This window comes from Bombina bombina, chromosome 5 (genome assembly GCF_027579735.1).
Source record: "Bombina bombina isolate aBomBom1 chromosome 5, aBomBom1.pri, whole genome shotgun sequence".
Classification (NCBI taxonomy): domain Eukaryota; kingdom Metazoa; phylum Chordata; class Amphibia; order Anura; family Bombinatoridae; genus Bombina; species Bombina bombina.
Genome location: NC_069503.1, coordinates 1,048,565,431 through 1,048,581,551, shown reverse-complemented (window position 1 = coordinate 1,048,581,551; position 16,121 = coordinate 1,048,565,431). Strand labels below are relative to the sequence as shown.

General features: G+C 36.7%; 1 protein-coding gene across 4 annotated transcripts in view; it reads left to right on the top strand.

Annotated features, from left to right (window-relative positions):
- SAMD12 (sterile alpha motif domain containing 12) overlaps positions 1-15,365 on the top strand; it is a 959,986-nt gene extending 944,621 nt beyond the window's left edge. For all 4 annotated transcript variants that reach the window (XM_053715312.1, XM_053715308.1, XM_053715313.1 and 1 more), the window contains one exon: positions 15,262-15,365. In XM_053715312.1, the coding sequence (XP_053571287.1) occupies positions 15,262-15,278 (17 nt within the window). In that variant the 3' untranslated portion in view covers positions 15,279-15,365. The remainder of the gene's footprint in view (positions 1-15,261) is intronic.
- The last annotated feature ends 756 nt before the right edge of the window (positions 15,366-16,121 follow it).

The window sequence follows — 16,121 nt, the reverse complement described above, 5'->3', positions numbered from 1 at the left end:
GAACCAATGTGGATCTTAGTTACATCTGCTAAGATCACCAACCTCAGGGCAGAAAACTTCTTCCATATCCCCCTGAGGAAAATAGTACACACCGGTACCATTTGAAAATAAAAAACTTATTGATTGAAGAAACTAAGACTAACACCTCCCTTTACCTCTTCCTAGTATAATACAGGCAAAGAGAATGACTGAGGGTGGAGGGGAAGGGAGGGAATATATATACAGCTCTGCTGTGGTGCTCTTTGCCACTTCCTGTTAGCAGGAGGTTAATATCCCACAAGTAAGGATGAAATCTGTGGACTCGACATATCTTTGTAAAAGAAAACTTCTGTTCAACCTCTGCAACCTTTGCACTCCGTAAACTGAACCTGCCTACAGACCGGGAACCTGAACCAAAACGGAACAACAGTTGTGACGTCACACGCTAACTCTCGGACTCCAATTCAGCTTACCGGTAAGACTGCCTTCTCACTCCGGATCAATCAGGACTAACATTTCCAAGGTACGATAACGGGGACTTATGATTATTTGTCTATACCCAGGATCTTGTGCTCCTACACAACGCAACCACTGTCAGCCCCAGAATCTGGCGAGGCGCCACTTCCTGCTTCTCATCTGAGACACTTGTTACGTTGCTGCAGCAGTACTTAGCCTGTAAGCATTTGTGTGTTATCTTTACTATTATGCACTCGTAAACTTTGTATCATAAGGTGTAACTTAAGTAAACCTCTGCAGTACCCTAAGTTGCCACCTGTACCGCAATAGAGGCCAAACATAGTATGCACCTAAAATTAAGGGAGTGAATCTGCTTCTCATGTTGAACTATTTAGTTTACATACCTCTGCTTGTGAGCAACGTAAACTAGTTAACCATATCTACAGTTGAGGTTCTGGAAAACCCTAAGTAAAGACTGTCTATTCCTTTCAAGTATATACAGAAACTACCAGGATATCATTACCAATTATTGACAGTAAGATGCATTAATTGTTAATGATTTTTAAAGTCTATACGGTTTTATATGCTAAAATTTTATTTTATTATTTTTTAAAGTATTATAAAAAGTGTTATATTTCAAATTTTTTTATAAAGTGCACATATATAGCATCATACTATTGTGGCATAGGAGCACTACTGGATTGTTGTGTTTCAATAGTTTATGTTCATTTTTCATACAGAATTTACCAAAGTTATCTACCTAAAATATGTTCTTCAATTGACGTTAAAAATACTTTCTTCTTATAGCATGGTTTAACGTTCTATTAATATACTACTTTAAACTTAGACTATCAGTAATAAAGAACAAATTACTTCCTTATTAATATGTCAATATTTCAACATATAAGAACTTAGAAAAAGTATTCAGAAGGTTAAACTAGTCTCCTGGCAGCTATTTTGTAATAAAAGGGTCAAATGTGAGGGTTTTTTGGCACAGTTTTTGCTCTTTCTCATTTTTGTCTTAAATCCATCATTTACAATCTGCCCTTGTCCGGAGGCTAGCGGCCGGGGCCACAGAAGGGGGTAGAATACTTCATAATATCTCTACTAGATGGCTCAGGAGACTATCTAGCTATTTGTCCAAGGATCCCTTTTAGAAAAGGGAGTCTCCTCCTGTACTTTGCTACTTAATTTTTAAGTAACCATCTTTATATACTTCATTGATCATGATCATCTAACTGATGGACCCCCTTAGCATATAAACAAGCTTAGTTGATATCTAAGGACACAAGGTGGCCATAATGACATTATGGAAAAATACTGCCATATTACATTTATTTATACACTATTTGCTAGCTCTTTATCCTTAAATCAAGACCACTGTATGCCACTTTGATCAAACATCTCTATGTTTCCTATTTAATTTCTAAGGCATTTCTTTTCCTTTCAAAATGTTTTACTTGTATGGTGCAGTTTATATCTTATAATATTAGTAGATGGTCCAGTTTTGGCCTTTTATTTTATTATTTTTTCATCACTCTGGTAACACAGTTCTACTTTTTCTTTTAATATATAGCAAAATATTCCAGAGGGACTTTAACTTTTTGTAATCCCTAAAATATCTAATCTATATTATCATCAAGGACCCAAGAGTGGTCTCGTCGACGATTATAGGGGCAAATAATGAGGACAGTCATATCACCTGATTTATTTATTTTTTGTTGGGCACTCCATGTAATCCTGTTGTAAGCTTATATATCTTATGCCTGTATGATTCTTTTATGTATGTCCTCAATAAATAAAAAAAAGCCACAGACAGCACTCCAAAAGGGAAAAAAAAAAAAGCTGTGATATAAATGTTTATTTATTCTTCATATAATTTTGCTTTATGATTGTCATATTGTAAGAAATACTGAAGTTGTAATTTTGGCAGTACAAGAAAAACAGAAATGTCAAAATGTAATGGTAGCATTTTTATTCAAGTTATACAAAGATGCTACTTAGCCAAGATCTTTAATTACTCCGTAATCTGGTATATTTTAAAGCAATCATGTGAATAACTGTTTTAGGTAAACACTTGCTGCATGTAAAGAGGCCCTTTAGAAATTATCCATGGATATATAGTGAAAAGTAAAAGAAATTAACCCTATATAGAAACTAGTACTTTGCAATGTTTAAAACACTGATAATAATTCATAGATTGTGTTATTGCAAGATGATTTTCTGTTTGTTTGTTTTAATCAATATTAAAATCATTTGAAGGGAAAAAGTTATTTATTTCTATATGCAGCAATTAACAACTGCACTAGAAATATTTTCTTTATATTATCAAACTTTTTATTTTGATTTTAATCTAGCTGCTTTTAAGAGAGAGAGTGACACTTTATATGTGTTGTGTTAATATTTTTTTCATACAGGTGGTGAGGTCCACAATCCATTACTCCTGGAAATTACTCTTCCCTACTACTGGGAGGAGGCAAAGATTCCCAAAATCCAAGAGCTCTATAAAACTCCTCCCACCTCACAGGTACCTCAGTTTTGTCTTTGCCTCTGCTGGAGGTGGTTGAGGAATTAAGACTTGCATTTGATTCCTCAGAGAGAGGGGCTTTCTGTCTATACTGACACCCGTTTTCTCCTCATAGTACAGTGTTTCTCAGAGGAATGTATTTGGGGTTTGATTTGTGATTCTTTATCACCTCATGGGAATTTTTTTCACAATCCGTCCATAGTGGTTGGGGGACTTGTCTTTTGCCTCCTCTTATGGATCTATAATATATTCCTACTTTACTACTAGTAGATGAGTGTATGTTGATAAATATAATATTTTTAATTATATGACACTTTGTAGCCTAGTTGGGCGCATATATATATATATATATATATATATATATATATATAGCGTTGGGGCAGAATCATTATATATTTTTATTCCCCTTTATTTTTTTTATTGCGTACGTAGACCTTTGGGTTTGCTTTCATTGGGATAGAGCACTTGAGTCACCTGGATTGCACATGTCAGGGGTTTGGGGTCTCAGGTGTGTTAACTTGTTCTTGCTCTTAAGCTTTCGGTTTAGCGCATTTTGAGTTAGCGCACGTATGCCTCTAGTATGTTAATCATCTTTTTAAAAACTAAGTTTTCCTGTGCCTCCCCTTATTCTGTTAAACGCTATGAAGGCTTCACGTGTGGAGTCTACTTGTTTCCTGCTTTATTTATTTTTTCAGCTTAGCATGCATTAGCCTTGTAAGTGTTATTAACTTCTTTTTGATGGGGTACACTTTTTTAAGGGTATATAATTATTTATGCTATAATGGAGCCTTCTAATTCTGTTCCTAAATCTACCTTAGAAGATGGGTCCCCTGAACAATTCCCTACCAATGGTAAATGTGTATATTATTATTATTTATTTATTTATAAAGCGCCAACAGATTCTGCAGCGCTGTCCATGGGTACAAAGATAAAAGTACAGTGCAATACAATATAAAATACACCAAAGTTTAACAAACAAATACAGGGTGAATTGAGGGCCCTGTTCCAGTGGGAACTTACAATCTAGATGGGTAGGAGGGTGAGAAACAGGAGGTGGGGATGGCAAAGGTGAGAATAATGTTAGTGTGGAGTTAGATGAGGGCAGCTATTAGGCAAGTGGAATTAATTTGTTACTAATTTGGAGATAGGCATCCCTGAACAAAAAGTTCTTTAGTGAGGGTTTAAAGGAGGAAAGATTAGGGGAAAGTCTGACAGCTTGCGGAAGTGTGTTCTAGATGGCTGGTGCCGCATAAGAGAAGTCCTGTAGTCCAGCATGGGCGGAGGTGATGGTATAAGATGCAAGGGGCAGGTCATTGTTGGATCTTAGGGGGCAGGCTAGAGTATAGTTGTTGATGAGTGAGGTCAGGTAGGGGGGTGCTGCGTTGGTAAGGGCTTTGTAGGTCAGGGTGAGAATTTTGAATTTAATTCTGCTGTGAATGGGAAGCCAGTGAAGGGACTCGCAGAGAGGTGCAGCAGATACAGAGCGTGGGGAGAGGTGGATTAGCCTAGCAGAGGCATTTAGGATGGATTGAAGAGGGGGAGGCGGGAGAGAGGGAGGCCAGTATAAAAAATTGTAAAAAAGCTAAAATATCTCCTCCAGCTTATTTATGTGACTCGTGTTTACAAACGTTATTACATTCTGACCAACCTAATGCTGCTTCTATGGGTATTACTGCTCCTTCTGTTTGTTCCTTACAGGGTAGCTCTACAGATTTTTCTCCAGGTGTTAAAGATCTAATTAAATCTACCATTTCTGATATGATGGCAAATCTCCTGCCTTCACATAAGAGTAAAAGGCTAGTTCAGAATTTTCCTTCTACTAGTACTATGCCTTCTGAGGCTAGAAAAAATCCTGTTGCGTTTCCCAAAGGAGAGGTTTCTTCTGGTGATGAGGAATCTTCTTCTGATGTTGAACCTGATTCATTCTCTTTTTTTTTTTGTTTCCTTTAAAAAAAAAAGTTTTGTTTACTTTAGGGGTTAAAGACTTTAAGGGTTCTGAGGATAAGCCTTTTAACTGTATAGATTCAGTCTATAAGACTATCACTAAAACCCCTGAGGTTTTGTCCTTTTCCAGATGCTGTTTCTGAAATAGTGTCTAGGAAATGATCTAAACCTGGTAATTCTTTTAATCCTTCTGCAAGGTTTAAGATGTTACACCCCTTACCTGCCTCTAATATTGATCTGTGGGAAACTTTTCCCAATGTAGATGGGGCCATTTCTACTTTGGCTAAGCACTTCCCTTTGGAAGACAGTACTTCTTTTAAGCACCCATATAGATAGAAAGTTAGAATCCTTTCAAAGAAGGGCATTTCTTACTGGTTAACTAGTCTTTCAGAGCAGTTTTCTAATGATTCTGCAAGTGAAGATTTTTTGTATCCTCTTAGGATTGCTTAAATGTGCTAATTCCTTTATTTGTGATGGTATTGGACATAATTAAAATTAATGTTAAAAACATGTCCTTTGCAGTTTTTTCTAGAAGAGATTTATGGTTTACCTCCTGGTCTGCTGATATGGTGTCTAAATCCAGACTTTTATTTCTTACTTTTCAGAGAAAGACATAGTTTGTTTTCAATATGGATTCTATCATTTCTACTGTTACTGAAGGTAAAGGGACTTTTCTTTCTTAAGACAAAAATCTAAGGGGAAATCTAAAGCCTCAATACGTTTTTGTTCCTTTCATCAGAACAAGAAACAGAAAGTTGATTCCTCCTTGCAGAAGCAAAGCACATCTGGCCCAGGCCGGAAGCCTAGTGCAAATTGGAACAGATCTAAGCAGGCCAAAAAGTGGAGGTGCAGCCCCTGATCCCGAGAGAATATAGTTTCTCAGGGTTATCGGAGAAGTTTCAGAACAAGGCCTCCCAGAGGAAGTTGTTTTCTGTCCAATATTCCAAGGAATCTCCTAAAGGCAGAAGCCTTTTTCAGTCCGTTTCAGAACTAGAAACTATGGGAGTGATTGCTCCAGTTCATTTGCATGAACAGAGGATGTGAATTTATTCAAATCTCTTAATTGTTCCAAAGAAGGAAGGTACTTTCAGACCAGTTCTGGATCTGAAAGCTCTGAACATGTTTGGCAGAATCTCTACTTTCAAAATGGAAACTATTCAGACTAATGTGCCAGCAAGGTCAGTTTATGTCCACAATAGATTTAAAGGACGCTTTTCTGCATGTCCCAATTCACAGGGAACATTAAAAGTTTCCGAGTTTGCTTTTCTAGACAAGCATTTTCAGTTTGTTGCTCTACCATTTGATCTGGCTACAGCTTTAAAAATTTTCACAAGTTTCTTGGTGCCCTATTGTCTATGATAAGATCTCTGAGTATTGCAGTGTTTCCTTACCTGGACAATATCTTGGTTCAAGCTCCATCTTCTCTTTTAGCAGAATCTCACTCGGCAGACTGTTGTTTCTTCAATGGCATAGTTAGAAAATCATTTTTCCAAAGAGTTCTTTTGTGCCTCAAACAAGGGTTGCTTTCTTGGGTTTATAGATAGATTCAGTCTCCATGAGTCTTTCTCTAGCAGATCAGAGAAGGCTAAAATTAGTGTCAGCCTACATGACCGTACTGGGTCTCATTACTGCAGCTTCAGATGCAATTCTATTTGCACAATTTCACATGAGACCTCTTCAGCTTTATATGTTTCGTTAGTGGTACAGGGATCATACTCAGCTATCTCAAAAAAAAATTCTGGATCACAGTACAAGTCAGGGGGCTTATTTTGCTCATACTACCTGGACTGTGATCACTACAGGTCTTTCAGGTTGAGGAGCTTTTTGGTGTCTCTGAGAGCACAAGGGGTTTGTGTCCCTCCAGAGATGAGGTTGCTAATAAATATTTTAGAACTCTGTGCTATTTTCCAGGCTCTTTAGACTTGGCCTCTTTTGAAAAGAGAGTCTCATCTCTGCTTTCAATCAGAAATTGACACAGCAGTGACATAGTTACCTAATCATGAGGAAAATTACTCGAATTCTCTCATGGGCAGAAGTCAATTCCTCTCTAGTCTAGGTACTTTGTGAGGTCCAGGGACCCTCCTGCGGAGTTTGTGGAAGATTCAGTATGTCAGTATATGGCTGGGTTATAATACAATATATTATAATACAATATATTATTCTTTAAAACAAACCCCCAATAAAATGCATATACAAAACAATTAAAATGACTATAAATTCCTACATTCTTTATATTAGTTAAATTTATAAACACATTGAATTATATTTATAGAAAACCAGATTATGAATCAGCTGATACACATTTATGCTGTTATAGTATTCTTACAAAGCAAACCAAATGTACCTTTAGAATTAACCTTATTCACAATTGAATTGCATTACATCGCCACAATGAAATACCAACGTATGGGCCACTAATTTTCAGACCAGCACAATTAAACTACTTAGCCTACAATCGATCATATATAACTCTAATTTAAAACATCAGAAATTATATATATATTATTATAAATTATATATATTACTCCTATGCCAATTTATCTGAGCTGACCTCAGATAGAATTTACTCTTAATAATAATAGGCCTGACTTAGAAATATGAAATACAAAGGACCTTTGTTTAGCAAATAAATTATCTAGCTATAGTGACTAGTTAAGACTACAAAGGATTATGAATGCAAGCTAAAATACAAAGTGCCCTTTTAAAATCACTTGCTGCAATTTAGTTATAGTTATCAAATACCTTTGATTTAAATATTATATATATATTTTCAATCGTGTATACTTCACCAAAAATAACCAAATCAATATTTCAGCTTCCAGAACTTCTTGTTTCACCTCATATGGATAAGGGTATTGCAATATGGATAATAAAAGGTAGCCCAATTTTGCTTATAGTGACTGTGTTCCAAAGGCAGAAGTTTGTCAGTCAAAAGTTCAGCAAATAGTCCCCTAGTATCATCTTGAATTGAGGTTATATCACGTCATAATCCCCTCCCTTTATTTTTCTAATCATCAGTGAACCTTTTTGATTACGCCCACGGTGCTTGTCTTGGATTGGACCTAATGTAGCTGAGCATTGATTGGCCCTTTGAGCTGAAACATTTGATTGGCTATTTGGATTTGCATGTGTTCTAATAGACATTTCATTTGGCTGTCACACCAGTTTTAATCCCCTAGGGGGCAGAAGACAAAGACAAGCAGTTTCATTCAAATATTGCTGCAGTTCAAATGTCTAACCTATAAAATGTTTATTTAACATACTATAATCTCTTGTATTAATAAATCATATGTTTCATATATGGTCTGCACTGTGCCATTTTCTCTGATCATTTTAAGACCAAATAATTTTTGCTTATTTCTTTTTTCTTTCTCATTTTGCTTGGCTATATGTTAGACTGAGATACCTGTGAGATGGTAGGGGTTTTATAGAGCTCTTGGGGTTTGGGAATCTTTGCCTCCTCCTAATGGTAGAGAAGAATAAGTTCCAGGAGTAATGGATTGTGGACTCTCACCACCATGAAATTAATTAATTAGGTAAGCATGAACAATGTTTTTTGTTTTATTTTTCATATGAGCTTTTCACATGGTTGTGAGTTTTGCAGGGTCATGGGATGTGTATGCAGTCTGGTTTGAGAATGCAGTCCATTTCCATGTTTTGTATTTGTGTAGGGAAAGGGTCTGTGGAAAGGGACATGGTCCTGTGGAAAGGGACATGGTCCTAAGCCTAGCAACATTTGACAAAATGCTGTGACTAACTCTTCCATTTTGCTTTAAATCTGTGTGATTGCAAGAGAGATAACATTCTTGTAAGTAAAATTTGAAGAGTACAAAATAAACAGTACACCTTTCTGTGTCCTCTAGTAACTTCTTGTTCTGGATTTGTCTGTGCAGATTTCCTTTTAATCACTCGGCAACACATTTACTGTACCTTCCTCTGGTGCTATAGATTATTATTACTCATACATTTGTTCCATTTATTAGGTCTCTGGATTTTCCTCTGCTAGCATAGATTCATTTTTTTAGATAAGCTTCAAACAGAGAGGTCCACAAAGCAATTAAGGCTTAACGTGCACAGTTGCAAACAGAACTGGGAAGGTTACTATTTGGTGTTGTTCAACTATACTGTTTGGCACATTAGTTTTTTACTCTCTGAATTTTTATAACTGTGATATTACCTTGAACCTATGTTGTAGTATTGTAGGCCCTTAATTATTTAGCTTTGTTTAAAAGGGGCAACACGAAAGCTGCACTAGGAGAAGGACCAATTAATTCCAAAAGTAATTCTATTGCAGGATCTAAGATACATTGTAATATATATGTTTGTGCTACTCACCAAGCAAGGTCTTGTTATCATTTCTTTCATGTAATTGGCAAGAGTCCATGAGCTAGTGACATATGGGATATACAATCCTACCAGGAGGGGCAAAGTTTCCCAAACCTCAAAATGCCTATATATACACCCCTCACCACACCCACAATTCAGTTTTACAAACTTTGCCTCCTATGGAGGTGGTGAAGTAAGTTTTTGCTAAGATTTCTACATTGACATGGGCTTCTCAGCATTTTGAAGCCCAATTTCTCTCAGAGTACAGCGAATGTTAGAGGGATGTGGAGAGTATCACCTATTGAATGCAATGATTTTCCTAACGGGGTCTTTTTCATAGGTCGTAGAGATTCATCTCCTACCTCCCTTTTCAGATCGACGATATACTCTCATATACCATTACCTCTACTTATAACTGTTTCAGTACTGGTTTGGCTATCTGCTATATGTGGATGGGTGTCTTTGGGTAAGTATGTTTTTATTACTTAAGACACCTCAGCTATGGTTTTGGCACTTTATGCATTTATATAAAGTTATAAATATATGTATTGTACTTATATTTGCCATGTCAGGTTCATGTTTTTCCTTTTGCAGATTGTCAGTTTCATATTTGGGGAAAATTAATATTAAGAAATATTTTTTTCTTACCTGGGGTTTAGTCTTTTTTTCAATTGACTACTTTGTTTCAAATTGCGGGCTGACTTAGGCTTGTGGGTGCCCCAAATGCTACACTTTATTGCGTCATTCTTGGGGCGAGAATTTTTTGGCACAAAAGGCACGTCCGTTGACGCAAGTTTGTCATTTCCGGCATTGTAATTGACGCAGAGGTTTCACACAGGGTTGCGTCGTTAGTGATGCGAGTGTGTCATTTCTGGACATGGCTGGCACCAAAAAAATTTTTTTTTAGATACGTTGTGCGTCATACTTGGCGCCAAACTTTTTTCATTATTTATTTGCCCCATTGCTGTTTGCCTCTTACCTTTTTCTATGTCAGAGGGCTATGCTATTTGCATTTTTTCCCATTCCTGAAACTGTCATATAAGGAAATTGATCATTTTGCTTTATATGTTGTTTTTTCTTTTACATTCTGCAAGATGTCTCAATCTGATCCTGCCTCAGAAGTATCTGTGGGAACTTTGTTGCCTGACATCGGTTCTACCAAAGCTAAGTGCATTTGTTGTAAAATTGTGGAGATTATATCTCCTAATGTCATCTGTATTAGTTGCCATGATAAACTTTTACATGCAGATAGTGTGTCCATCAGTAATAGTACATTGCCGGTTGCAGTTCCTTCAACTTCTAATGTACATGATATACCTATGAATTTTAAAGAATTTGTTACTGATTCTATTCAGAAGGCTTTGTCTGCATTTCCGCCTTCTAATAAGCGTAAGAGTTCTTTTAAAACTTCTCATAAAGTTGATGAAATTTCAAATGACTGACAACATAATGAATTATCCACCTCTGATGAGGATCTATCTGATTCAGAAGATCCTTCCTCAGATATTGACACTGACAAATCTACTTATTTATTTAAAATGGAGTATATGCGTTCTTTGTTAAAAGAAGTGTTAATTACTTTGGATATTGAGGAAGCTAGTCCTCTTGATATTAAAACCAATTATGTTTTTAAACCTCCTGTGGTTACTCCAGAGATTTTTCCTATTCCTGATGCTATTTCTGATATGATTTCTAAGGAATGGAATAAGCCAGGTACTTCTTTTAATCCTTCTGCAAGGTTTAAAAAATTGTATCCTTTACTAGCAATTTCAATTGAGTTTTGGGAAAAGATCCCCAAAGTTGATGGTGCTATTTCTACTCTTGCTAAATGAACCACTATTCCTATGGAAGATAGTACTTCCTTTAAAGATCCTTTAGATAGGAAGCTTGAATCTTATCTAAGGAAAGCCTATTTATATTCAGGTCATCTTCTTAGGCCTGCAATTTCTTTGGCTGATGTTGCAGCTGCTTCAACTTTTTGGTTGGAGAAGTTAGCACAACAAAAATTGGATTCTGACTTATATAGCATTATTCGTTTACTACAACATGCTAATCATTTTATTTGTGATGCAATTTTTGATATTATCAAAACTGATGTTAGATCTATGTCTTTAGCTATTTTGGCTAGAAGAGCTTTGTGGCTTAAATCTTGGAATGCTGATATGACATCTAAGTCTAGATTACTATCTCTTTCTTTCCAAGGTAATAATGTATTTGGTTCTCAGTTGGATTCTATTATTTCAACTGTTACTGGGGGGAAGAGAGTTTTTTTGCCTCAGGATAAAAAACCTAAGGGTAAATCTAAGGCTTCTAATCGTTTTCGTTCCTTTCGTCAAAATAAGGAACAAAAACCTAATCCTTCCCCCAAGGAAACTGTTTACAATTTGAAGCCTTCCTCAAATTGGAATAAATCCAAGCCTTTTAAGAAACCAAAGTCAGCCCCTAAGTCCACATGAAGGTTCAGCCCTCATTCCAGCTCAGCTGGTAGGGGTCAGATTAAGGTTTTTCAAGGATGTTTGGGCAAATTCTGTCCAAAATCAATGGATTCAGAGCTTTGTCTCTCAGGGGTACCGAATAGGATTCAGAGTAAGACCTCCTGTGAGAAGATTTTTTCTCTCACACATCCCAGTAAATCCAGTAAAAGCTCAGGCTTTCCTGAAGTGTGTTTCAGACCTGGAGGTTTTAGGGGTAATCATGCCGGTTCCTTTTCAGGAACAAGGTCTGGGGTTTTATTCAAATCTATTCATTGTCCCAAAGAAAGAAAATTCATTCAGACCAGTTCTGGACCTGAAAATTTTGAATCGTTATGTAAGAGTACCAACTTTCAAGATGGTGAATATAAGGACTATTCTGCCTTTTGTTCAGCAAGGACATTATATGTCTACAATATACTTGCAGGATGCTTACCTTCATATTCCGATTCATCCAGAACATTATCAGTTCTTGAGATTCACTTTTGTAGACAAGCATTACCAATTTGTTGCTCTTCCATTTGGCCTAACAACAGCTCCAAGAATCTTTTCAAAGGTTCTGGGTGCCCTACTCTCTGTAATCAGAGAACAGGGTATTGCGGTGTTTCCTTATTTGTATGATATCTTGGTACTAGCTCAGTCTTTACATTCTGCAGAATCTCACACAAATCAACTAGTGTTGTTTCTTCGAAAACATGGTTGGAGGATCAATTTACCAAAAAGTTTATTGATTCCTCAGACAAAGGTCACCTTTTTACGTTTCCAGATAGAGTCAGTGTCCATGACTCTGTCTCTAACAGACAAGAGACATTTGAAATTGGTTGCAGCATGTCGGCACCTTCAGTCTCAGTCATTCCCTTCAGTGGCTATGTGCATGGAAGTTTTAGGCCTCATGACTGCAGCATCGGACACGATTCCTTTTGCTCGTTTTCACATGATACCTCTCCATCTTTGTATGCTGAATCAGTGGTGCCGGGATTATACAAAGATATCACAATTAATATCCTTAAATCCCAATGTTCGACACACTCTGACGTGGTGGTTAAATCACCAGCGTTTAGTTCAAGGGGCCTCTTTTTTTCAGCCAACCTGGATTGTGATCACAACAGATGCGAGTCTTTCAGGTTGGGGAGCTGTCTAGGGATCTCTGACAGCACAAGGGGTTTGGAAATCTCAAGAGGCGAGATTACCAATCAATATTTTAGAACTCCGTGCAATTCTCAGAGCTCTTCAGTTTTGGCCTCTGTTGAAGAGAGAACCGTTCATTTGTTTTCAGACAGACAATATTACAATGGTGGCATATGTCAATCATCAGGGTGGGACTCACAGTCCCCAAGCTATGAAAGAAGTATCTCGGATACTTGTTTGGGCGGAATCCAGCTCCTGTCTAATTTCTGTGGTTCATATCCCAGGTGTAGACAATTGGGAGGCGGATTATCTCAGCCGTTAGACTTTACATCCAGGGGAGTGGTCTCTCCATCCGGATGTGTTTTCTCAGATTGTTCAGATGTGGGGTCTTCCAGAAGTAGATCTGATGGCTTCTCATCAAAACAAGAAACTTCCCAGATACGTGTCCAGGTCCAGGGATTCTCAGGCAGAAGCAGTGGATGTGCTGACACTTCCTTGGTGTTATCAACCTGCTTATATCTTCCCACCTCTAGTTCTTCATTCAAGAGTGATCTCCAAAATCATCATGGAACAATCATTTGTGTTGCTGGTGGCTCCAGCATGGCCCCACAGGTTTTGGTATGCGGATCTTGTTCGGATGTCCAGTTGCCAACCTTGGCCACTTCCGTTAAGGCCGGACCTACTGTCTCAAGGTCTGTTTTTCCATCAGGATCTCAAATCATTAAATTTGAAGGTATGGAAATTGAATGCTTAGTGCTAAGTCATAGAGGTTTCTCTGACTCAGTAATTAATACTATGTTACAAGCTCATAAATCTGTCTCTAGGAAGATTTATTATCGAGTTTGGAAGACTTACATTTCATGGTGTTCTTCTCATAAATTCTCTTGGCATTCTTTTAGAATTCCTAGAATTTTACAGTTTCTTCAGGATGGTTTGGATAAAGGTTTGTCTGCAAGTACTTTGAAGGGACAAATCTCTGCTCTTTCTGTTTTATTTCACAGAAATATTGCTACACTTCCTGATATTCACTGTTTTGTACAGGCTTTAGTTTGTATTAAGCCTGTCATTAAATCAATTTCTCCTCCTTGGAGTCTTAATTTGGTTTTGAGGGCGTTACAGGCTCCTCCATTTGAGCCTATGCACTCTTTGGACATTAAACTACTTTCTTGGAAAGTGTTGTTCCTTTTGGCCATTTCTTCTGCCAGAAGAGTTTCTGAGCTTTCTGCTCTTTCTTGTGAATCTCCTTTTCTGATTTTTCATCAAGATAAGGCGGTTTTGCAGACTTCATTTAAGTTCTTACCTAAGGTTGTGAATTCTAACAACATTAGTAGAGAAATTGTTGTCCCTTCCTTGTGTCCTAATCCTAAGAATTCTTTGGAAAAATCCTTACATTCTTTGGATGTGTTGAGAGCTATTTGTTATATTCTCTGGTTCTAGGAAAGGTCAGAAGGCTTCTGCTATTTCCTTGGCTTTTGATTCTTCAAGCTTATTTAGAGTCGGGTCAGGCCCCGCCTCAGAGAATTGCAACTCATTCTACTAGATCAGTCTCCATTTCGTGGGCTTTTAAGAATGATACTTCAGTTGATCAGATTTGCAAAGCGGCAACTTGGTCCTCTTTGCATACATTTACTAAATTCTACCGTTTTGATGTATTTGCTTCTTCAGAAGCAGTTTTTGGTAGAAAAGTTCTTCAGGCCGCTGTTTCAGTTTGATTCTTCTGCTGATGTTTTAAGTTTTTCTTTTCTTCATGAGAATAACTTATATTTTGGGTTGTGGATTAATTTTTCATCTTATGGCTGTTTATTTTTTTTCCCTCCCTCTCTAGTGACTCTTGCCTGGAGTTCCACATCTTGGGTATTTGATATCCCATACGTCACTAGCTCATGGACTCTTGCCAATTACATGAAAGAAAACATAATTGATGTAAGAACTTACCTGATAAATTAATTTCTTTCATATTGGCAAGAGTCCATGAGGCCCACCCTTTTGTATGGTGGTTATGATTTTTTTTGTATAAAGCACAATTATTTCCAGATTCCTTTGTTGATGCTTTTTACTCCTTTCTTTATCACCCCACTACTTGGCTATTCGTTAAACTGAATTGTGGGTGTTGTTAGGGGTGTATTTATAGGCATTTTGAGGTTTGGGAAACTTTGCCCCTTCTGGTAGGTTTGTATATCCCATACATCACTAGCTCATGGACTCTTGCCAATATGAAAGTTCTTACATAAATTATGTTTTCTATAGAGTATAAAAGACTTGGACACTAATATATACTTGCTAGAAACTTAATTGTGCTGATATTTCTGTTAAAACTATTTTTTTTTTAAATCAAACTGCTCAATTAATATAACATCAAACTTGTGTGTGAAAAGGCAATGCATCAACCAGTGGTTACTTATATATTTATTATATTTAATGTCTTTTCAGGTTCACAAGTGGAATAATGAAAAATAAAGCTAGTGTACATAGCACAAATGTGAAACAGACTCACCCTTTATTTGTGAACATGCACCTGAGTCACATAGACAAGAAGCTGGCTGAATTGCTGAAGCATGTTGCAATATCATCAGATGATACAGACTCCTAAAGATGCATATTTATGGGGAGTAAGACTATGGACTATGCACTTTTATAATTTTTGCTGTTGTTAGGATTTTATTGGATAGATTTGCCTTGCTATGCATGATGTGTGTGTTCTGTATTCAGGACATTTAATAATAAAATAATCATTTGTTCTTACTAGTTTCTGGTGGTCATATGAATCTGATGTTCAATACAAATGTGATCTCACTGCATTTAAGCTTTGATACTTTTTTAGGACTAGATTACAAGTAGAGCGCTAATTTATTGTGCGCCCGTAAATGGGTAAATTTGCCTACTTACAAGTGATCAGACCTTTAGTTAGTTTTTAAATGTCCCCCAATTGCCCCCAAAATACAATGTAGTAAACTTTATTAAAAAATAAAAAATATTAGCATTTTTATTTCTTAATAAAGAAACTCCATGAAGCAGTTATAAGGGGCTAAAGTTGAAGGGTTTGGGGTGTTAGAAAAAAACGGCACTGAACATTGCCTTTACATTGCAGTCTTTTGGTACTGTGTGTTTTCTGTAAATATATATGTATATGCTTATATACATACATACATATACAGTATATTTATGTGTTAATATATATATATATATATATATATATATACACTTTTTAGCACATAAATATATATGTATATATTCATATATATTTACACTTTGCTGCCCATCGCTGCGTGACTTACCCCCTTTGCTCTTGT